The sequence below is a fragment of the Pituophis catenifer genome, unplaced genomic scaffold (assembly GCF_029215685.1).
Source record: "Pituophis catenifer annectens isolate HBS135680 unplaced genomic scaffold, rPitCat1.0.hap2 SCAF_5, whole genome shotgun sequence".
In the NCBI taxonomy this organism is placed as follows: domain Eukaryota; kingdom Metazoa; phylum Chordata; class Lepidosauria; order Squamata; family Colubridae; genus Pituophis; species Pituophis catenifer.
In genome coordinates this window covers 71,083,404-71,107,474 of record NW_027256885.1, presented here as the reverse complement: position 1 = coordinate 71,107,474, position 24,071 = coordinate 71,083,404, and the positions used below count along the sequence as shown (strand labels likewise).

Genomic DNA, 24,071 nt, shown 5'->3' with positions numbered 1-24,071 from the left:
TCTAGTGGTTGTGGCTCTACTCTGGCTGTAAAACAGGTTACATAGTTTTTGCATAACATCATAAACAGTCAGATTGTCTTCAATAGACGGATACATAGCAGATGGAATGAAAGTTAACAAGATACAAAATGCCCTGTGATGAATACAGTCAATTTCCAGTGACCAGGGCTTTTGGGGAGGTCTATTAGCTAGGAACAGTGCATTCTCTCTCATGAGAGAGTTCTTAATTGCTGACTCCATTCTATAATATTACCCCCATCTAACTGTAACTTTGGCAAATTGGCATAATTTGCCCCAGAAATGTTAGTAAGGTTATTTACTGGGGGGAGCTGTCCATGGTCCATTGTGATTGAACTCACAATAAGGCTTTGGGATGTCTGTGGCCATTCTGTACTTGCTTGAATCTATGTAGCTTGCTTCTCTTGTTACAGGCAGGTACTGGGCATGCACGAACCTCATTTCGCACTGGAGTCCATCGGGTGAGGTTCCTGCTGCTGGAGCTCCCAGGCCTAGGCCTAGGCCTGTCGGTGGAAGGCTGGACCCACCCCCGGACACCACTGCTGGACGGCTGGATCCCCGGCGAAGAAGGGAAGAAGGTGAGGAGGTGACGCGGTCGTAAGTCAAGGACTTCTGCGGGTCGGCGGCGCGGCTGCAGCGGAGGTCGTAGGTTGAGGATTCCCTGCACCCAGCAGCTCGGCGGTGATGGCGGCGGCGGCGGCGGATCCTCCCTCGTGGTCGCTGGTCCCCGGTCGTGTGGATTGGCCTGGATGAGGTCGTGGCACGGGTGAGTAGCCGGTTCTTCTCTTTTCCCTTGGGTCTCGCGTAGTTGGTGTAGCGGGTGGCGAGCTTGAGTCCTGCGGTCGATCCTTCCTGCAGGTGGTCGGTTTCTGGCGCCGGTTGTTGGTGTGCGCGGTGTCTCTGGTTGGCTGCGACTCGGTCGCCTGGTCGTCGATGGTTGTCCTGGCCTTCTTGTGGCTTCCAGGATTTTTCTTTGGCTTTTTGAGTGCTGCAGGGGGCTCGAAAGCGGAGCTGAGGGCAGTGGTGATGGTCTCGATTGCCTTCTGCAGTTTGAGATCGGTAGGTGATTTTTTCTTAGTGATTGTAGTTTCTTCGTGGTCGCTTTCAGAGTTGGGTTCTTCGTGGTCGCTTTCTGTGTCCCCCTCGTCTGTTTCGGGGTTCGGGCATTTTCGCGCCAAGGGATTCAAATCCTGGCTTCCCCTTGGCTGGTGCTCATCCCAAGATGGCCGCCAGGAAGAGGGCGCAAATGGATTCGGCCAGCTCGGGGTCATCGGGTTGAGGTGGCCTACCCTTTTCTGGTTGCTTTTCTCCCTCGGTGGTCTTTGGGGCCTCGATCGCTGCTTCTTGGTGCTCGAAGAGGCTTTGAAGGTCCGCGATGAGGTTTTCCTTGTCGCTGCTTGCCTCCATCAGTTTCAGGATGGAGAGTTTAAATTTATTCATTTTTTGTGTTGTGTCTTCTTCGAGGGCGGTGGTCCTTTTGGATGACCCCTCTTCGTCTGAATGTGAGTCCAGGCTGGAGTCCTGCTCGCTCCCAGCTTCTGTCTCCTCCACGGTGGTGCCCTTGGATGCAAGCATCTCAGCCATCTTCTTGGTGAGTGCCCTGGTCTGTACTCTGTTCGCTTCTTCAGGGTAGGTGCTGGGATCAGTCATCATTTGGAGTTATGGGCAACCATCCTCTGCTACCATATTGTTAAATGATGGATCTAGCCCAATAACTCAAAGACAAATTTCAATCCTTTAATCTGTATCTTTATTGCAGGCCTAGGCAGATCCTAGGCCCAGTGGTACTGGAGGTCACTGACCTTGTATCTTTCTCTTTCAGGTATACATCTGGATCTGAAGGGGAACCTCGTGGTTGGAGCTATTATACCCAGGAGGAGGGGCTAGGTGGTAAGGAGTGGTTACAGGGGTTATGGGATATGTGGTCAGTTAACCCTTGCAGGACCAGGTGGCCAGGGAGATGGTACTGTTAGACATTTACCATGACATCAACAGAGTCACTTTAATTGATGGCAGGTGTGTACTGACTGCTATTTTTAACATCAGTTTGAATGTGATTGGTTAATTCTGAACACAGTCACATCCCTGTAAGAGGGTGTTCACACTTATGCAACCACGTTATTGTAAGTTTTTTATTTTTTCTTCCTAAAAGATTTCAGTTTGTTTTTCAATTGAATTGTACAGCTGATATGATATATTAAAGGTGGAAACAATTCTGAAATGATCTATCTTGGGCTGATTTTTTTACATCTCAAAAACCTGACATTTTAACAGGGGTGTGTAGACTTTTTATATCCACTGTACATTGAAGTTGTATGTGTCTCTGATGAGCTACCCAATGTCATCTTTAGCTTCAACACTCACTGTAATTTTGTGAATTGCTTGAAAACAACCGTCAAAAGGCTCTAATGCTGAGAATGGGTGCTGGCAACTTTCCTGGGGCAGGTCTGGTGCAAAATTTGGTTGTATGCCATTTTCTCAAAGCCATTCTATTCACTATGATCATACTCTGTGTAGTGTTTTTGATTTAATTCCCCAAAGCTGTGTGTTCCTAGGAAAATATGCAGCTGCTTTAAAGAGTTACAGAGAATGCCACATTCATGTCCCACACATTTCAAAGCATCTTTTTAAAATGGAATCTGAATTGCTACACATTCATAATGCTTGTGTTTTGAAAATATTTTTTACATAAAAATGAAAAGAAAGGGGCAAAAAGTATTCTAGAGCACTGCTTAAGGACAAAATTGTAGATCTTTATCAGATCATACATCCATTAATAATTTTTATCTGTATACAGGGATGATATTGCACTGAACCAAATTAGCTCCAAAAAGAAGTCTTAACTATTGCAATAGGAGAGATGCAAATTCAGTCATGTAGGAATGAAGAAACTTTAATGGCACTTGTCCCATTTTGCTAGTTCCCTTTACCCATTCTATCTAGAACACATATCTGAAATAAGCAACATTAATCTTTAGAACAGAGCGCACAGAAATACACCCATCTCAAGTAGTAGGATTCATAAATAGCATCCAAATACTGTAAATTTATTGGAAAAAATGCTTTTTTGCAGAATTAAATTACAACTGATTTACCAGGTATGATTTTTTTCCTTTAAATTTGGAAAAGCAGATTTACAGGGCACACTGTTGGCCTGTGGCATTCTATACAGAACTGCAGTTTTGCAACATGACATGAAATGTATAAAACCAATCAAGTTAGTAGATGATGGTGAACTGTTAAACATTATTTTTATAGTTAGCTCTACTGCTTATAAAAGGAGAAGGAACAAATAAATATTATCACATTTTAAAAATATTTTTTTTCAGAAAAAAAGAAAGGTGTTAAGATGTTTTCAGTCAAATATGAATAGATACCAAAAAGTCAACTATCATCAGCTTCAAGGAATGCAGGGCTTTCCACGGCAATACCCCTTTCTAAATTAGACTTAAAGTCTAATTTTCAAAAACAGAACAATACCCTAGGAATCAGCATGATGGTTGTTGAGTGAGAAAATTAAACTTAGGGAAATTTAGACTCCAACTATGAAGGAATCTCTGTGCCTTCTCCTTAAAGTGATAAGTGGATCCTTAAATGGGCCTGTACTTTATCCAAAGTTAATTACCATGATTCCCTTTGTTCAAACTAGTTCGTTACAACTTAATACCATTAGAGACTGAGAGAAACACAATTAACCAACCTGCTTAACATTCAACATTTCTTTTCCATTTATCTGTGGAATGTTAAGTCAAACCTGAAAGACATAATCCTCTATAAGCAGTACTATCTGTCCTTAACACAACTTTAATGTATGCACATACTCCGTGATAAAAAAAATTCAGTCAACATGACAATGGTTTTCACACCAGTTTGCCTAATTCAGGTTTAAGTTTTATAAATCCAACTAAACTACACCTAATTTTCAGTTTCCTTGCTTAACACCTACCAAACTTAAGAAAAAAAACAAGCATCATCAAATTGGTCCCAAATTAACTCATACCTTATACACATGCCTCTATAATAAATTAGGTTCTAAGGTATGTCCGTGATAAGGTAGCATGCTATGTTTGAATATACCATACTTAGTTGAGACTGTCCCTCATCGCAATTTCCCCTCTATCTAAAAGAATATCCTTTCTGAAATGCTTCATGCTTCAGTGCAACAGAAGTGAAAACTGTGGGCATACAGTAGTTCAATGTCCTTATCAAATTACCCTCAAGTGACATGGAAAAAAGATATGTGTCACAGTAAAAATCCTCCTCCACTTAACAAATAAATTATATAAAATTCTGAAATTATTTCCACTTCTGAGAGAGCTTTACAAGAGACTTCTTGGACTTCTTCCCTTACACTTCAAAGCACTTTTTTAGAGCAGTACAGATGTAAGAATAATTTTTATTATAGAAGCTATCTGCATCTTTTTTTTCTTAAAGAATCACATTTGAATGATTATAAAAATTATCTATTGTAACAACATAGGTCCAGCTACACTGAAAAAAAAATGTACATCGCTTATTAGAAATACATTTCATTTTAGAAACAGGCTACTAAATAGGTCGATACAAAAACTCTAAAATAATTTTTATATTAAACTAAAGAGTGTATTAGAACAACTGAAATAAGATTAAATTTTGTTTACTGTTGTTTTTGTTTTAATGCTTGATATTCTGCAATCAAGTGGCTGGCTCACTCCATAACAAGCACACACACCCACACTCGCACAAACTTTTATGCTCACACACACATACAGAGCTGAAAAGAAATACACAGTAATCATTAATGCTCTGGGATTTAGTCTCACAGTCTTTCTTATTAGTAGAAAGGAAACCAGACCCCCCAATCTGAGGAGAAAATCCAGGATATAAAAGCAAGCATACCTCATTAGTTGATATGAAATTATTTAAAAAATCCACAATTCTCAGTCCTTTTGAAATTTATAAAAGTTGAAATTTATAAAAGTCAACAGTAAAACATGCAAGCCAAATTGGGCATCTGTCCTATTGACTCCCCTAGGTTGGATGATCACTTTGCTGGACAATTAAGTTTAATGCAAATTCACTTGGGGTCACAATGGTACCTTTTCTTAGGGGGCAGCACAATTCCAGGTTAAGACCAGGAGAATGACAGGCAGAAGACAAAGTAGTTAGTGGTGCTGCACTGAACTGTTCTTTTCTGCTAGGTGTTGCAGAAAACTGTCCTCACCTTGGCCCCTATGAGTTAAATGCTCACTCTTAAATAGAGCAGGAGGTGGAGGCAAATGAGGGACTGGGGGGACAGGGACTAGAAGATGATGTGGATAGTGTGAATGAAGATGCAGATGAGAATACGGATGGCCAATGGGGCGAGGAGGAATTGTGCTTGTTGGATTCATACTGATTGCCAGAGTAGGGGCCAGTGCATTTGGTGTGTTCACAACAGAAGGTACAGTGGTGGCAGAAGATGTTGTGGCAAGTGAGATCCGGGCAGAAGGTGGCATGTTAACAGGACTAGTAACACGGAAGCACTTCTCTTTGTGTGCCTTAAGCATATTGGAGAAACGGAATCGCTGGCCACACACATCACAGGGATATGGCTTCTCCCCTGTGTGAGTTCTGCGGTGTCTCTTCATGTTCGGGCGACTGGTGAAACTTTTGCCACAGATTTCACAAATAAAAGGCTTCTCTCCTGTTAAAAATTACAAAATGGCACCTTTAATCAAATTCAATTTTCATTAATATAATTTTGAATGCAAATCCTAAATTCAAGAAGTTGTCAGAGACTCATCTATGTCGCTGATCTACAATATCCAGAATTGTCCATAGTTGGTCATTCTGGCTAGGGTTCATACTTCAGCTCAATCTCAAATTAGCACTCCAACACATTATCTTGGTTTATACCAGGGGTGAAATCTAAAATCTGTTACTACCAGTTCTGTGGGTGTGGCTTGGTGGGGGCTTAATGTGACTGGGTGGGCGTGGCCATTTTTTTTTTTACTTCTAAAACCATTTTTTCTACAACCTCTTCGGCTGAGAGGTTGTAAAAAAATGTTTTCAAAAGGCTCTGAGGATCCCAGCTGAGTTCCCTGATCGGCAGAGGCTTTTAAAAAGCCTCTGCCAATCAGAGAACTCAGCTGGGATCATCAGAGCATTTAAAAGAAAACAAGGGTTTTTTTCTTTTAAATGGCTTTGACGAGCCGCGCAATCATCAGAGGCTTTTTTTTTTTTTACTTTTAAAAGCATTTTTTCGGCCAAAGTTGTAGAAAAAATGCTTTTAAAAGTAAAAAAAAAAAAAGCCTCTGATGATTGTGTGGCTCAGCTGGGCATGGGGGGGGGGGCGGGGATTTTTGCTACCAGTTCTCCGAACCACCCGCCTCCATCGCTACCGGATCGGGCGAGCCGGTCCGAACCAGGAGCATTTCACCCCTGGTTGGTTTGTTTGTTTGTTTGTTTGTTTGTTTGTTTGTTTGTTTGTTTGTTTGTTTGTTTATTTATTTATTTATTTATTTATTTATTTATTTATTTATTTATTTATTTATTTTATTTTGAATTTGTATACCGCCCTTCTCCCTGAGGACTCAGGGCGGTGAACAGCCAAGTAAAAACATCAAGTATAAATATTAAAATACAATTAAAAAGACATATATAAATTTGGCCCCATTAATTAAAAACGATAAACAAAACAATTAAAAACATTTTAAAAAGTGTTAGGCCAGCCCGGCTTGCTGGAAAAAGAAGGTTTTAAGGGCACGGCGGAAGGCACCGAGGTCTTGGATTCTCCTTATCTCTGGGGGCAGCTGATTCCAGAGGGTAGGTGCCCCCACAGAGAAGGCCCTCCCCCTGTGGGTCACCAGTCTACATTGTTTGGTTGATGGCACCCCGAGGAGGCCCTCTCTGTGGGAGCGCACAGGTCGATGGGAGGCTGTCGGTAGCAGCAGGCGGTCTCGAAGATAACTACTGTAGGTCCTATGCCATGGAGCGCTTTAAAGGTGATAACCAACACCTTGAAGTGCACCCGGAAGACCACTGGGAGCCAGTGTAGCTCACGCAGGAGTGGTGTTATATGGGAGCGCCATGCAGCTCCCGTGACTACCCGCGCGGCCGCATTCTGGACCAGTTGGAGCCTGGTTTATACCCAGTAATCCTTAGTAATTCTCAAATTCTGGTCCCTTCATCTTTCTCACCCTTTAATATGAAACTGGAGATATCCATACAATTTATTCCTAACCCTCCTTTGTTATATACTGTGTTTCCCCAAAAATAAGACCCTGTCTTATATTTTTTTGAACCCTGAAATAAGCACTTTGCCTTATTGCCATGCGCTCAAAAGCCCAATTGGGCTTATGATCAGAGGATGTCTTGTTTTGGGGGAAACAGGGTACTTTTACATTATTTTTCCCATTGCCAATCTCACTTGATATTACAACACCAATAACCCTCCCATTATTTTTATTAATTCTCTCATATTTTCCTTTCTCTTTTCCTTTCTAAAGTCCTTTTATGCATCAAGTACCTTCTCTACTGTATTTAAGTGTTTAACTATATTCTGAACTCCCCTTCCCCAACAAGCTTTAATTCAATGTATATCCAACTTTTCAACCACATTATCTTTTTACATTTTGCCTTTAAACTCTAGAATATAATCCTTTTGTCCCAACTACTCTTCCTCTTTCAACCTCTTGCAATCAGATTTTTGTTCTCTATACTTTATATGCCGCCCTGAGTCTTCGGATAGGGGCGGCATATAAATTGAATTAATTAAATTAAATTAAATTACTTATAATCTGCTTCATAATTTATTACACAACTTGCGTTATAGTAGTTTATCGAGGTTTCCTCATAGACTTCATCAGACCTGCTGGAAGTTGATACAATGCATCAGGGGCGGGTTTCAAAACCCATCGCTACCGGTTTGCTTGTGAGTGTGTGCACGCTTGCGCAAGTGCCACTTCTGTGCATGCACAGAAGCATCTGGGCGGGTGGGCGGAGCCTCCTGCCACCGCCGCTACTGGTTCACCTGATTCGGGTCGAACCGGTAGCAACCCACCACTGCAGTGCATGCCCTTATGCCCTGGTCATTTCTAGCTCCAATGTTCCATTTTCTTAACCTCCCATTCCTTTTTTACTTAATTTGCCCTCCACTCCTCTACATCATACTCACACATCTCTATCAACACCTCTTCCTAATTCCCTCAGTGCTTTTCCACTACTTTCTGCATGTAGTACAACCCCTTTTGTATTTTGTTCTGTCTTAATATTGCCCTTCATACCAGAGGCTCTCTCATGCATTATGTTAAAAGCTTTCTTCTTCAGAAGACACTGTGCAATCCTTAAATTAATTCTCCTTCTTTTGCTTTCCAGTATTGAAATTCAGATGACACAAGAACCTCCTTTGTTTATTTTAATTACACTGAAAACAATTATGTTTAGATTTTAAAGGAAAGAAAGAGCTTATGTGCTGATAAATTAAACCTGTTAACTCTCCTATGAGCTACATATCATATCAGTTAAATTTAGTATACAGAAAACAATAAAAATGTATCCTTACCAGTGTGGGTTTTCATGTGCTCATCAAAGTACTGTTTCATATTGAAATCTTTACCACACCACTGGCACATAAACTGTTTGTGTCCAATATGGATGCTCATGTGGGAACGAAGTTGGTACTTGTACTGAAACCTTTCATCACAGTTCTGCAACATATAATGAGGAACCAGTCTCCTACTTGCAGGCAAGAAAGTTATGATACAGTAGCAGTATATCAAACAGAATAGAGTTAACTTTATATAAATGTATCTGACAATTTATTTTACCACCAAAAACTTCACCACTAACATTGGATCATACCAATACATAATAAGACAATTAGAATTTTAAAAAATTGCAATAGAATCCTATTCAGGATGAGTTGATTCTGGTAAAAGTATAGTTTCAAAGTGAGACAAATTTTAGGTAAATACAGGTAGTCCTCGATTTGCGACCACAATTGAGCCCAAAATTTTTGTTGTTAAGTGAGACATTTGTTAAGTGAGTTTTACTCCATTTTATGACCTTTCTTGCCTCAGTTATTAAGTGAATCACTGCAGTTGATTAGTAACCCGGTTGTTAAGTGAATCTGGCTTCCCCATTGACTTTGCTTGTCAGAAGGTTGCAAAAGGTGATCACATGACCTTGGGACACAGCAACGGTCATAAATATGAACCAGTTGCCAAACATCTGAATTTTGATCACATGATCATGGGGATGCTGCAAAGGTTGTAAGTGTGAAAAATGGTCATAAGTCACTTTTTTCAGGACCGTTGTAACTTTGAATGGTCACTAAATGAACTGTTGTAAGTCAAGGACTACCTGTACTAGAAAACCCATGAACCGTTCGGTCATTGTTTCAGAGCTATTTCCTTACCAGATTCCTCAATGCCTTCAACAATGGCAGAGCTTCTAATGTACTTGAAAAGGTCTTAAAAATTCAGGGAGATATTCAGAGATGCATCTGCCTTAAAAATAGCCCACGCTGCACTGTATAGACTGTCAAACATCAAAACTTGACTACACAAAATATTTTATGACATTTTGTATTATGTGATAAAATGCTTCAATGTATTTTTTATGACTTTTAATGTTATAGAATATTTTATGAAATTTGCCAAATCTTAATTCCACAGGAGTCATGGGTCCCAGATTTTGGATGCATTCCATAAGTTAGCCCATTTGAGGTATCTAAAACACTTTTGATGTACCTTTTTGCTCAGTTGAAGATTACAGACACAAGAGTTTGTGTCTGCAAATATGTAGATTTGTGTTACTGTGTTAGAAGCAAGTGAATATGTATGCATGTAAGGAAAAGATAAAAGGGAAAATGAAAACTGGCTTAAATAGAGTATTTTGTTCTATTTGTTTGAATAAATGGATAACCAAGATTTAAGCTCTTAGAAATTATTTTGATTCTGAAATTTTAACACAGGTGTATTATTTTAACCCACACCTCTGGCAAATAACTGAAAATCTTATATGTGTTCATTAGCTTTCCCACTGCTTTGTTTTAGATCTATTCCCTACTTGAATAATTAAAGGCAACTCTAACTATGCATCAAGTTCTGGTATGTGTGAAGTAATTGATCATTGTTTTCAATGAGGGACACAGCCCATTTGGCTGCTCCATCTTTCAAAAGACTCAGAACAAATGTTGGAACCATTTGTAGGAAATTCTGTCATAAAATTAAAAAAAAATCTGATCTTGGGCTCCTTCAAACATCTCTGGAAAATCCCTTGAGACCAAAGAAATACTGGCTGGGCTGTAAGCTGTTGAACTGCCATGATGAGACAAGTCTTGTCTGAACTACCGTGTTAATTGTACTATGACACTGTGCAGGTTTGTTATTTGTATTTCCACTTGCTGTTAATACTCTATCAGTGCTTGAGCAAGTTGTTATATGGATAGTAGGGTGCCTGAAGACTTGATGCAATTTCCACAATCAAAAGAAAGACTGATGCCTCTGTAAGTTACTGTGAGTAGGGCCTCCTGGTCCAGAAATGGATACCTTCCTGCAAGTATAAGGAAGTTGGCTGACAGTCAGATGAGTGTGTTTGTCCCTCACCCCTGGGTAAGAGCTGGGGGGTGGGAGTGGCTTTGTTGCTTTTATTTCTTTTATATAGGCCCAATAATCAGGATGCAAGTCATGAGAGTTTAAACAGTATTTATTTCTTGGTTTCTATCATAGGAGAACATCAGGCAAGCTAAGCTCGCAGTCCAGAACTTCAGTATATATATACAGAAGGAGGAGTCAAAGGTAAGGAGGAGTCACTGGGAGGGACAATTGATGTGTCAAGGATTAACCCCTACATAGCTTTATATATATATAAATATATAAAAATATATAAATATATATACACACACACACACACACACACACACACAGAGATAGTTAGGTATTTTCACGTGTGACAAATCCCCCTCTAAAATACCTAACGGTTATCAATTTTACAATTTATATACATATACTTAATTTCAAAGTTAGATAAGCATGTTGTTTAATTGGTAAAGGTTTTGTTAAAATGTCTGCAACTTGTTCATTTGTATCACAATGAATAGCTTTAATAAATCCTATATTAGATAACTGTCTGACATGTTTATATTTAATATCTATATGACGCGACCTCTGGCCTATTGCTTCAGATGCTGAAATTTCTATGGCAGCTTTATTGTCTTCATGGATGGTTATGGGATAAATGGGTTCAGACCAGATGTTAGATAGTAGATCGTCAAACCACATTAAATTATTGGCCGCTTTTGATAGACAAATATATTCAGCTTCAGCTGTGGAGGTTGCAATTGAATTTTGTTTACCAGTGTACCAATATACAGGACAATTGTTTATAAGAAAGACATAACCAGATGTACTTTTTCTGTTTTTTGAATCTCCGGCCCAATCCGCATCAGCATAGCATGACAGAATAGGTCTTTCTGAATGAGCAGGTTCTAAGTACAAGCAAACATCAGTGTTGAATTTTAGATATCTAAGGACCCTTTTTATCCCTTCCCAATGATATGTATTAGGATTGCTTACGTGTCTAGACAGAAGGTTAACAGCAAGAGTGATATCAGGTCTAGTCCAATTAGAAATATATAATAATGAACCAATGACTGATCTGTACAAAGTATTGTCTTTAAATGGATCACCTTCATTGTTCATGTTTTTTATAAAGTCAGTTTGCATGGGAGTCTCACATGGTTTCGAATCAATCATGTTGCATTTTTGTAAAAGTTCTAATATTTTTTCTTTTTGAGATAATTTGAATCCTCCTTTGGTTTTATCAATTTGAATGCCCAGATATTTATTTACTTTCCCCAAGGTTTTCAACGTAAAATGTTTGCCCAATTTTTCAGCGAATTCATCACATCCATGTTTGTGTTGCCCAAAATATAAAATGTCATCAACATAGATGAGTACATATTCTATGGAATTTTCCCCTTTTTTGATAAAAAAGCATAAATCTGCGGACATGGCTGAAAAACCCATTTCTCTAAGTATCTTCGCCAAACACTCATACCATCTTTTTCCAGATTTTTTTAATCCATATAAACTCTCCTTTCTGTATATTATTTCCGGGGGGTGCCCTTACATATATTTCTTTGTCAAGGTCAGCATGTAAATAAGCAGTTTGTACGTCAAACTGGTACACTTCTAAATTCAGAATGGATGCTATTGTTAGTGCGCTTTTGACACTCTCTGACCTCACTGTGGGACAGTACGTATCTACATAATCATCTGGGAAACGTTGCGTGAACGCTTGAGCCACTAGTCTAGCTTTGTATAAAAATTCATTATTTTCTAGTTCCTTAATTTTGAATATCCATTTAGTTCCAATGGGAGTCTTACCTGCAGGTGGTTTTGCGTGTGTATATACATTTAATTCCTTTAAGCTATCCATCTCCCTTTCCATTGCTTGTTCCCACTTGATCTTCTCCTCTTGTGGTAATTTTAATATTTCCTCATATGTACTGGGTGTTTTATTGTATGCATTGATAGATAGTATGTAGTCTTCTAACCTTTTTGGTACTGTGTTTCTGTTGGATCTGATGGGTCTATTGGGAGGTGCCTCAGCATCATGCATATATCTTGCTTCTTTCTTAGTTAGTGTATCTACTTGTATGATGGGGTGATTCCTTTTCCATTCTCTAGTTGTTATCTCTTGGTGTCTGGGTTTGTTAATTTTTTGTGTCTTGGATTCAGTCGCATATGGTATGTGTTTTTTTATGTGTGTCTATTGTGTTTTCAGCTTCAGGGCATAATTCATTTAGATGTATTTTGGACCAATTTGCGTGCTCGTGGAATACAGCCATTCTAGATATTATGAATTTATTATTTTTGTCTATAAATCGGTACCCTTTGGTCCCTGATTCATATCCCATGAATTTTAATCTTTTTGACACTTTTTCTCCTTTGTGTCTTAATTGTTTTGGAACATAGACATCAGCAGTGACACCGAATATATGTAGATGACCAATTTTAGGTTTTCTGCCATACATGATTTCGTAAGGTGTTTTGCCAATTACGCTAGACCATAATCTATTTATGGTGTAATTTGAATATGTAAGTGCTTCGGCCCAAAAATTTTTTCCTAGTCCTGCATCATCTAACACACATCTAACCATGGTACCACACATCATCTAACACACATCTAACCATGGTTTCTTGGCCTAGGTTTGTTTTTGAGTTTTGAAGATTTGCACACAGAACATTCTAAATAATTTTTACAATTTTTTACTTTTACATCATCAGAACATTCTAACATTTTTTTGAATAACAGGGAAACTGGCATGTCCCAGCTTCCTATGGAGTAAATGTGTGCATTCATCATGCATTGGCTTACCATTGGATATTTTCTCAATAGAAACATTATCATAAGTGTGGTCATTTTTCATGTCATACTCAGTACCTTCATGAATACTTGTCTTATATTTTTTGTTTCCTAATAGTATGTTTGTGTGTGCTGCTTCATCATCTTTTGGGTGAAAGTATGTCAATCCCTCTTTGGTAACAATATTTCCTATATTCCTTTTGTTTTTAGTCATATACACTTTTCCATTCTTGAATGTAATTTCTATCTCCTTTTCTTCACTTAATTTAAGGGTAGCTAATATGTTATGTGGGATTTCAGGAATAAACAATACCCCCTCTATTTTCCCTATGCCTTCGATGTGTGTGTTGCCTATCCCTTTCACTAAGACTTTGTCTTGATTAGCCACATTAACATAGTAACTCTTTTCTGTGAAATCATTAAGAAGTTCCTTATTGTTGGTGGTATGATTAGTGGCTCCAGAGTCAATAAGCCATGTGTTACTTGATTCTGTTTGTGTGGGTTTGTTATCCCCTAGTCCATATAATGTTCCATGTCTATCCTCCTTATAATTGTCTCTGTAACTTTTTCTATCTTTTGTGATGGGTGAGTCTCTACGTTTATATCTGTAATCTGGTGAATGTCTGTCTGAGAAGTTAACTCTTCTATCTGACCTCTCCCTGCGATATGATTGGTCCCTATTTCTTGTATGTTTTGGACAGTCTCTCATATAATGGTTCTTTGAACCGCATGTGTGACACTCAGGTGCATATCTACCTCTGCTTTGGAACTCTACCTTCTTTGTAGTCCTACTTTCCCTGTGGCTCATGGATTGTTCCCTTCTCAAATTATCCTCTGATATGAGTTTGTTTGTAAGTGTTTCCAATGATAGGTTCTCCAAACTGAGACTGTCTAACAGGGTTATGTAGTTATCCCAACTAGAATCTAATGAGTTGATTATTATACTCTTTAAGCTCCCCTCTGAAATATTTTCCTCTCTTTGAATAAACTCAGCTCTGGTGGCAATTAAATTTAAAATATGTTCACTCATGGGTGTTCCACTTTTTAGTCTGGCAGAGTGAAACTCCCTAGAAATCCTGGTTGTTGTGGCAACACTCTTACTGTGAAACAAGTTAAACAATTTTTGAAATATTTCAGAAACAGTTAAGTTGTGTTCAATGCTAGGGTAAATGCTAGGTGATATAGTGGCAATGAGAATATAATAAGCCTTATGATGTAAACAGTCCAGTTCAAAAGTCCAGGGTTTGCTGGGAGGATCATTAATAAAAAATAACATGTTTTCTCTTAAATATATGACTTGGAGCTGTTGACTCCATTCCAATAAGTTTGATCCATCTAGTTTTAATTTTATAAAGTCTGCTGGTAAAGCCCCTGGATTGTGTGAAGAATTACTTACAGTCTGTCGCTGTCCATGGTTTAGGTCTTTAGCGAACTCACAATATGGTGTTGGAATGCTAGAGGTATATCTGTACCGACTTGTGTCTATGTTTTCTTCATTTTTTCTTGTAGAGACGTTCTGCGCATGCTCGGAGCTCATTTTTCTCCAGCAGTTGCCGAGGAAGGATCCTGTGTTCGCGGCTCTTGGGAGAAGGCCCCATTCGTCAGGATGTTCTTCTGCCTTGACTCTGGGAGGCCTCAGGTAGTCGATGGTCACCTGGGAGGTCGTTCGAGTCGCCAGGGCATCCCTGCTGCTCTGCTGATCAGCGAAGTCATCGCGGAGGGTCCAGCGGCTCTGTTCCTCTGGGCGGCTGCAGAACTGAGCCTGGTCTGGATCATCGTCATCGGGATACATTGACTGCTCAGCATGATGTCTTCTGATCAGTGACTATGATCTTTTATTTCTGGGTTCTTGAGCGGTTCGCGAGTGCACCTGGCAGCTGGTTTCGGTGGGTGGCGGCTTGTAAGTCTTTTTGCGTGTGGCGGCTTCTTCTTTTATGTAGTTTAATTCAGTTTGTTGTTTGTCATAGGTAGGTTTAGTGGGTTTTCTCTGGTCGTCTGGCTGTGGGTCCGGTAATTTTAGTTTTTTTCCAAATGCCGCGGTTAATACTCGCATGGCATTATTTATTTCTAGCGTGGAAGGCGGGCTAGGTGAATCACCCTTTAATAGTTTATCGTTTGTTTCTGTTGTTTGGTAGGTGTTTTTTTCGTAGGCCCCGCTTCCCACCTTGGGATTCGAATTTTGAAATCCCATTGGCTGCTGGTCGGCCATCTTTAATGAGTTTGTCATGCAAGATGGCTGCCATGAAAAAGGCGCAAAATTGTCGCCAGCTTCATCGTCAGTTATACAGTTAGTATTTGGTTTTCCTACCTCGCTTTCTTCATCTTGGCTGGATTCATCTTCCTCCTCATCTGTCGCTGCTCCGTGATTTTCTATGAGATTGCGGAGTTTCGCTAACAGATTTGGATCGTTCGGGATTTCTTCTATCAGTTTAATTATTTTCTTTTTCATGTCATCCTCTATTTTGATGACTGAGGGAGTATCTTCATTTTTGGTTTGTTGTTCCATGATGTCTGGCAGTATCTCAGTATTGGAAAATCTCTTGTCTTTCTCTGCCTTTTCTTTCAGTGTGGTTTCTGTAGGAGTTAGTTGAGCTGCCATTCTTTTTTTGAGTGATCTGGTGATAGGTCTTCTTTTACCTTCATCCAGCTTTGGAGTTTCTTGCATCTTTGGATTGGTTGGGCCTTCAAACCATCCTCTGCTACCAATCTGTTGCTTTTATTTCTTTTATATAGGCCCAATAATCAGGATGCAAGTCATGAGAGTTTAAACAGTATTTATTTCTTGGTTTCTATCATAGGAGAACATCAGGCAAGCTAAGCTCGCAGTCCAGAACATCAGTATATATACACAGAAGGAGGAGTCAAAGGTAAGGAGGAGTCAGTGGGAGGGACAATTGATGTGTCAAGGATTAACCCCTACATAGCTTTATATATATATATATATATATATATATATATATATATGTATGTATGTATGTATGTTCAGATAGTTAGGTATTTTCACGTGTGACAGGCTCTCTGCTCGGGTCCTGTTTGAAACTGAGCTGCGTGACCGATTGGAAAGCACGCGCATGCACACACGTGAAGCTCCAGTCATGCAAGCGGAAGAAAAGCATGTGTGTGTGAAGTTCCACTTGTGTGAGCAGAGGACACTTGTGCTCACGTGCGAAGCGCCATTCACGTGAATGGAGCTTCGTGCACGAGCAACTCTCCACTCGCATGAGTGGAGCTTCTCTGCTCAAATGTGCTCTGCTCGTGTGAGTGGAGCTTCACACGTGAACACAAGGTCCCATTACTTGTGCACGAAGCTCCATTGGTGCAAGAGGAGGGTGTGTGCATCTGCTGCTCACACCAATGGAGCTGTGAGAACGCATGTTTGACACTCACACCTCCCCCCAATGCCAGGCCAGGCCGCCAAGGTGGAAAGGTTGGGGACTGCTGCTACAGTGCTTGTTAGGTTCACCTTATCACTGACTGCTTGCTAGCTGGAGAAGGTTCCCCTTTTAGATCAATAGTGTTGAAGATGGGGGATGGAATGGCTTTTGGGGAAGGTAGGGTAGGGCAGTGTATTTCAGTGGTATCAGGTAATGGGAGATACGGGAGGCAAGGGGGAGATCATTCACGGGGAACACAACCTCAGTATTTAGTATAAGTCTCATATACCGCCCCCTGGCATTCACCTCATTTACCTGGTCAGCAGATTTGTGGGGCCCCAGGTTTTGGCCGCTGCTTTGAAATGACCGATCAGCCTATAACAAGGTTTGCCTTATTGCTGACTTGTTTCTTGCAGAGAAGGCTGATCTGGCTTGTATTACTTAGACCTCGCTGGGCCCAGAGGGAGGTGTTGCTCTCTCAGAAATGTGCCCAGTGGGTTATCGAGTATGGCACCAGCCTAGACTACAGGGCTGGGGAGGGGTGTGTGGCTGATGTCATCATAGAATGTCTGGCAGCCTCCAGGGGCATGGCTCCACAAATGCCTGGTTGTGAGACCCTTTTTCTTAGGTTGGGATTGAGGGATCAGGTGGGATTACTGCTGCTGCTGTACCAGCCTTCCTGTTACATGGCAGCTTCCCTACCTAGCCTCCTGGACCTCACTAAAGGCTGCTGGTAGAGTTCCGCAGGTTTATATGGTGTTTCCCCGAAAATACGACCTACTCAGAAAGTAAGTCCTAGCTTGATTTTTACATGTGCGCCCAATATAAGCCCTATCCCAAAATAAGCCCTAATTAAGACCCCACCTACTCCAGGGTGCATGGGTAAAAATTAAGCTAGGGTGGGGATGGGGTGGGTGGAGCTGCCCTACTACTTACCTTCAGATAGTTGCAGCCAGGCCTCGCACACCTCGACCCATCTCTTCTGCAGCCAGCAAGGCTTTCCTGAAGGCCCCTGTAGCCCATAACAGAGCTCCGGATCGATCCAGAGCTCTGTTATCGGCTATAGAGGCCTTTCCTAAAGGCCTTTCCTGAAGGCCTCTCTAACATGCATAAATTTATGGTTTATTCTGCTCCTGTTACAGATGCCTGATATGTGCTCACTTTAGGAACCTCCTTGCCTAACGCGAAACAGCTGATCTGCAGGGGCGATCCTGCCACCAGCTCCAAGAAGCACAGCCGCAAGAAGCAAGGCAGCTCCTAAAGCGACCACAGATCAGCTGTTTTGCGTTAGGCAAGGAGGCACAAGGCGGGAGGGGCAGCTCGCCCCTGCCCTCCCACCATACAGGAAAAAAATGAGGGGGGGAAAATAAGACCTCTCCGAAAATAAGGCTTGGTGCCTTTTTTGGTGCCCTCAAAAATATAAGACCTGGTCTTATTTTCGGGGAAACACTGGTAGTTCTGGGGGACTTCAATCTGCCAACCATGGGGGTGGGGATGGAGGTTGCTCGGGATTTCAAGGAAACCATGACTTCCATGGGCCTGTCCCAGGTCATCCAGGGCCTGACTAGGTATACTCCTTGCGAGGAGACCCAGCTGTCAGTCCTGGAGGCCATTTTTTTCTTTGGATCTTCAGGGCTGCCACACTTAGTGCTTTGGGAAACTGGGAGGGGGGATTGCATGGAGTTGTACAGATATCTAGCCATAACAACATTCTTTTCTCTGGGAGTCAAGGACGTTCAGCCTGCACCTAGTGTGATGTGACTGGGAGGCATCTCCAGTTAGGACGGTGGATTGATTGGACCATGTGGTGGACATGTGGGTACAGGGGAAGGGACTTTGACTTTCCTTTGGATGGGGAAAACCCGGAAGCTTTCAGATTCGGGTTTTCCCAGATGTGTCAATATGACATCTCTAATAAAGTGGAACTTTGAGGAACTTCTAGCCTCGGAGTCTTCTTTCGTTGGGGGTGTTACTTGGAACCCTGACACCAGCTTTGTAACCAAAGCATCCTCAGCTATAGGATGGGAGACCACCAGGAGTGGAGGGGGCAAGGGGATGGCGAAAGGGCAGCAGGGCTGCTGGTGGCCAAGTGCTACGGCAGGACTTCCCTCAGACCCTCCCTCCCTCTCATAATCTCCTTCCTTCCTTCTTCTTCCTCTCTTCCTCTTTCCCCTCCTCCTTCTCCACCCCCACCCTTACTCCTATTTCTACCTTTTCCCCTCCCTCCCTCCATCCTTCCTTCTCATTCCCATCTTCCTTCCCTCCCTCCTTCTCATTCCCATCTTCCTTCCTCCCTTCTCCTTCCTCTCTTCCTCCTTCCCCTCTTTCCCCTCCTCCTCCTTCTTCTCTTCCTGCTTCTCCCCCACACTTACTCCTCCTATCCCTACCTTTTTCCTTCCTTCCTTCCTTCCTTCCTTCCTTCCTTCCTTCCTTCCTTCCTTCCTTCCTTCCTTCCTTCCTCCCTCCCTCCCTCCCTCCCTCCCTCCTTCTCATTCCCATCTCTTTCCTTCCTCCATGCTCAGGAAGGGACGAGGGGAGGGGGAGAGATTGGCAGTGCTGCCGGTGGCCGTGCCGGCTGTGGCTTTCTTATATGGGGGCAGGGGTGGTCCCGGCAAAAGGGAAGCCTTGTGGACTGCGAGGCCAGGCCTGTGAGTGGGGTATGGAGGTGCTGGTGGCGGTCGTGGTGCTGATCTACAACTTGTGGCAGCCATCCAGACTGGAACGCGGTCAGACTTAGATCTGACCTGCATGGCCACCCTGGAGCCAGCTAAGGGACGCCCTGCCACCTTGCCACCGCCCCCTGGGTGTGCCAACAGGAGGCGGTGAGCGCTGGCATCCTGGGTGAAAGGGAAGAGCTCAGAATACAGTCAGTGTGTAGGGCAAGACAGTCCCCAGGGATCGGGTGGGGCAGCCCCGCACTGGCTCCAGGGTGGCCCCACAGATCTAAGGCTGACCGTGTTCCAGCCAAAATTGCCGCCACCAAGTTGTAGATCAGCACCCAGTTGGCCTGGGTCGGTCCGAGGCGTCGCGGGCCAGTCCTTCAGTTTCCAGGGTGTTTCAGCCCAGATGGCCGCCACCAGGTTGTAGATCAGCACCCGGTCGGCCTGGGCTGGTCTGAGGCACCGCAGGCTGGTCCTTCACTGTTTCCAGATCTAACCACATTGTGGGCCAGATTTGGCCCACGGGCCTTGAGTTTGACACCCCTGATCTAGAGTGCCACTGGTGAGATCATCTGCCACCATGGGCTGAGATATCAACAATATGCTGATGTCTATATGTCTTGGCCCATGGTGAGTTAAGCAATGCCATGACCTCCCTCTTGCAGTGCTTAGAGGCTATGAAGGGCTGGATGGGGAGCAACGTGCTGAAACTGAACTCTGGCAAGATGGAATGGCTCTGTGTTTGGGGTTCTTTGGTCCATGGATAACTGCCATCTCTGGTCTTGGATGGGGTGGCACTGCCCCAGATAGACCCAGTGCATAATCTGGGGGTTCTCCTGGACTCACGACTCCTGCTTGAGGAGCAGGTGGCAGTCGTCAGGAGGGCTTTCATGCAACTGCGTGTTGTGCACCAGTTACACCCTTTCCTGGACCAACAATCCCTGCTCACAGTTACTCATGCCCTTGTCACCTCCTGTCTTGATTATTACAATGTAGTCTACAGGGGGCTGCCCTTGATAAGTATCCAGAAGCTTCAGTTGGTTCAAAATGCAGCAGCCCACATGGTTTTGTACAGGCCTAGATCTGTCATGCCCCTGTTGGAGTCTGACTCTGAGATGGAAGAGGAACAACTGACAGAGAGTGAGAGAGTGGCTCCATTGGCTGTGGAGGAAACTGGGGAAGGGCAAAATCAGGCTGGGCAGAGCAGGGGAGAGGTAGAACAAGGGAGAGGGGGTTCTGATGAAGACCAAGGCCCACCCCCCTCCTCATCCTAGGGCACGCAGGGAAGAATGGAGAAGAGAGCAATGTGGGTTGCGTGGCTTACGAGGGAGGAGAGGGCCCCGACTCCCTTCACAAGATACACCTGGAGCTGGAGTTTAAAAGGGAGACAAATGGAAGGGGTAGTTGTCAGGAACAAACGCTGAGTTCATGTTCGCTGCTTTATCTGAGTTCCTGGCATCCTCCCAACTGGTTTGATTTACTGCCGTGCTACTTCAAGTCTGGACTTCTTATCTTGTTTGCCCTGCTGGATTAATTACCTTATCTTGCCCTGTTGGATTTATAGTTGGAAGTTTTGTCTGCTTACAGGTTTGTGGAAGAGTTTTTCTCCAGACCGGAGAGTAAAGGGACATTGGGGGCAAAGTTTGGAGCTAATAAAGGGACTTTTACTTATTCTCTGACTGTGTTGCCTTTGTGCCATGCCCTGGGTCATCACAAGATCTGCACATCTGTCATTTCTCCTGCAGGAGCTGCATTGGCTTCCAATTTGTTTCTGGGCCCAATTCAAGGTGCTGGTTGTCACCTTTAAAGTCCTACATGGTTTGGGACCAAGTTATTTGAAGGACTGTCCTTTCCCGGTCACATCTACCCAGCCCACCAAAGCAGCGATGCAGGGAATGCTATGGGTCCCCTCTCCTAAGGAGGTACAGTACATCTAGTAGGACCAAGAAGAAGGGCCTTCTCCATGGTGGCTCTCTCCCTGGGGAACATCATCCCCACGAAAATAAGATTGGCCCCCACTGTGACACTCTTGCAAGGACCTGAAAACCTGGTTTTGCCAATGGGCCTGGAGAACCCAGAGTGGGATGGAGCCCATCAAGTGGCTTATTTGATTGACTGAATTGTTGTTGCTGGGGGGTGGGGTGGGGGGATTATTACTTTTTATTGTTTTTTATATTCGGTTTTTATCATTGTAAGCCGCCTGGAATCACTGAGAGCCAGTTGGGCAGCCATATAAATTTTCTGAAATAAAATAAATGAAATAAATATTTCCCTGGCCACTCCTTACCCAGGATTGACTGAGTCACTTTAAACAGGCTGCTGGCTAGCATTCCATGCATGAAATAAGGGCAGAAAATATTATACTTTGCCACACTTATCATTACAATGTAATGTTCAGAAAAGGATCTTACCCATGCTTGGTAAGGTTTATTCTTCATTTTTCTCCAGCAACACTCTAGGTTCCTTCATCACAAGAGGTTCCTCTGAAAACTAGGCAACTCTCTGGGATCTACTTACATATAGAGTCTGCACAGGTGTGAACTGATCCAAGGATGCTATTGCTACTTTATTCCAAGTCATCCAGGAATGACCCCAATCCCCTTCTGAAACCCAGTCAGCCTGGGACAGATTGATCAAATAGGTCCTACCTCTCTATGGTGGAATTCAGAGAAATCCAAGGCCAACTGGGAGTGATCTGTCCATGGCAAGGGATTCATACTCTCCAACTCCAGCTTACATTGCAACTGTCACAAGATAAAGACTAGGTCCAATGTGCTGGCACAGAGGTAACTTCAGTCAGGTCCTTGGTAACCATGAACATCTGAGCAGCCTCAGAATCTGCACCCAAAACCAGCAGATCAAAGTCTACAGTATCATAAACCTGGGCAACTCCATTGCCAACCTAGCTATGAACTCCAACAGGGAGACTGGTACACAAGCACAATTCCTTCTGATCGCTACCGCCCAACATTCACAAACAGGACCTCAGAACTGGGTAAATGCAGAGCAGTGACCATAAAAGCCATTAGGTTTTTCAGATGACAATGACTACACCACCTTAACCCTATGCTCACAGTTGGTGCTACACATGAAATCCAGGAGGAAAAAAACTGAGAGAGACACCCTTCCCTTGGTTGATTTTGGTAATACAAAAGGTCCAGCCCTTTTAGCCACAATTAAGATGTGGAGGAGAGGAGCTTTATTATAGGGTACTCCTATGCATTAAGTAGCAACACTTGGAAACCAGGGAATTAGAGCCTTCATTACCAGATCTTGAGGTACAGCACAAGAGGCTAACAAGTGAGATTGGTACCAAACACCAAGAATGACATTGCTGGAAGTGGCTATAAGGAGCCATGGAGATGACCTTGGAGAAACCATCCAGAAGCCATTAAGAGAACAGCAAGTGCAGAAGCACATATTGAACCCAGGGAGGCTGGAAAGTATTAGACTTAGACTGGCTGTCCTGACTCCCTGAGGCTAAGAGGGAGGGAAGAAAAAACATAGGCAGACTTGTAAGATTCTGTTACTATTGACCCAGTATTATTGGACGATCTGGTGAAGCCCTGACCAGTTGACTCTCCATCTCTGTTTTTGTGCGATGTTTACGGCTGCTGACCTGCTTGCGCTGCGAGACTCCCCCCTCTCGCAGGTTTGGCCCTCCTCACTATCGAGGGCCTACCTTGATGACGGATTTTGGAATCCCGAGAGGTGGCATGCGGCGAGGAGGGGGTTGTGGGGTTTTTTAGGGAAATTTTTAGATAAGGTTTTAAAGGTTTCTGGGAGGGGGGTGGGTTCGGTGGGTTTGGGGGAGAACCTGTCGGGGAGGAGGCCAGAGCCGGCTGAAGAGCACGGCACTAGAGATGCGGGAACCGGGGTCAAGGTGGGGGTTAGAGTTTGTGTTATGGATGGTCATTACATCAGTACTGTGGGTGGGAGGGGCAGATATGGCGGGAGCAGGGGGCCACATCAGGTTGTGGGAGCACGCGCCCGCTGGCTCCAAGCGGTGGCGCGCTCCGGCCTCCAATGCTCCTCTCGTTCCCCAGGTTGCACAGACCCTCAGGCCCTGGGCCTTCGGCTGATGCTGTGCAACGCCCGGTCCGTGGTAAATAAAGCCCCCCTCATTTGTGATCTTGTTCAGGAGGGGGGAGCGGACCTGGCGGGTATTACGGAGACCTGGTTGGGCCAGGAGGGGGGGGTTCCCCTCGTTGAGATGTGCCCACCCGGTTTCCGCGCATTCCATCGGCCGAGGACACAGGGGAGGGGCGGGGGGGGTGGCGGTTGTCATTAGAGAAGGTCTTGGTCCGAGGGAGGTCACTGTTCCTCAGACGGCTGGTTGTGAGTCCCTCCTTGTGAAGTGGGGTCATGGGGTGCAGATGGGTGTGCTGGTTACGTACCTGGCTCCCTGCCACGTGACGGCAGCCCTGCCCGAGCTGCTCAACGTTATAGCCGCGGTGGCGGTTGACACCCCCAGGCTTATGGTCATGGGGGATTTTAACCTGCCATCCGTCGGTGAGGCGTCTGAGGTGGCTCGGGAGTTCATGGCTTCCATGACGGCCATGGACCTGACCCAGTTAGTTCATGGCCCTACTCACACGGGGGGAAACACGCTAGACCTGGTTTTTGTCTCTGGTCAGTGGTTGAGTGATCTTGAGATAGGGGATATAGTGATCGAGCCCTTGTC

The 24,071-nt window shown here is 43.5% G+C and overlaps 1 protein-coding gene across 1 annotated transcript in view; it reads right to left on the bottom strand.

The window, feature by feature from the left end:
* Nucleotides 1-4,578: 4,578 nt before the first annotated feature.
* The window catches only part of ZNF652 (zinc finger protein 652), a 111,251-nt gene continuing 91,758 nt past the window's right edge, over nucleotides 4,579-24,071 (bottom strand). The window contains exons 4-5 of the mRNA XM_070944369.1: nucleotides 8,543-8,687; nucleotides 4,579-5,683 (exon numbers count right to left, since the gene is read on the bottom strand). Of these exons, the coding sequence (XP_070800470.1) occupies nucleotides 5,163-5,683; nucleotides 8,543-8,687 (666 nt within the window). The 3' untranslated portion in view covers nucleotides 4,579-5,162. The remainder of the gene's footprint in view (nucleotides 5,684-8,542; nucleotides 8,688-24,071) is intronic.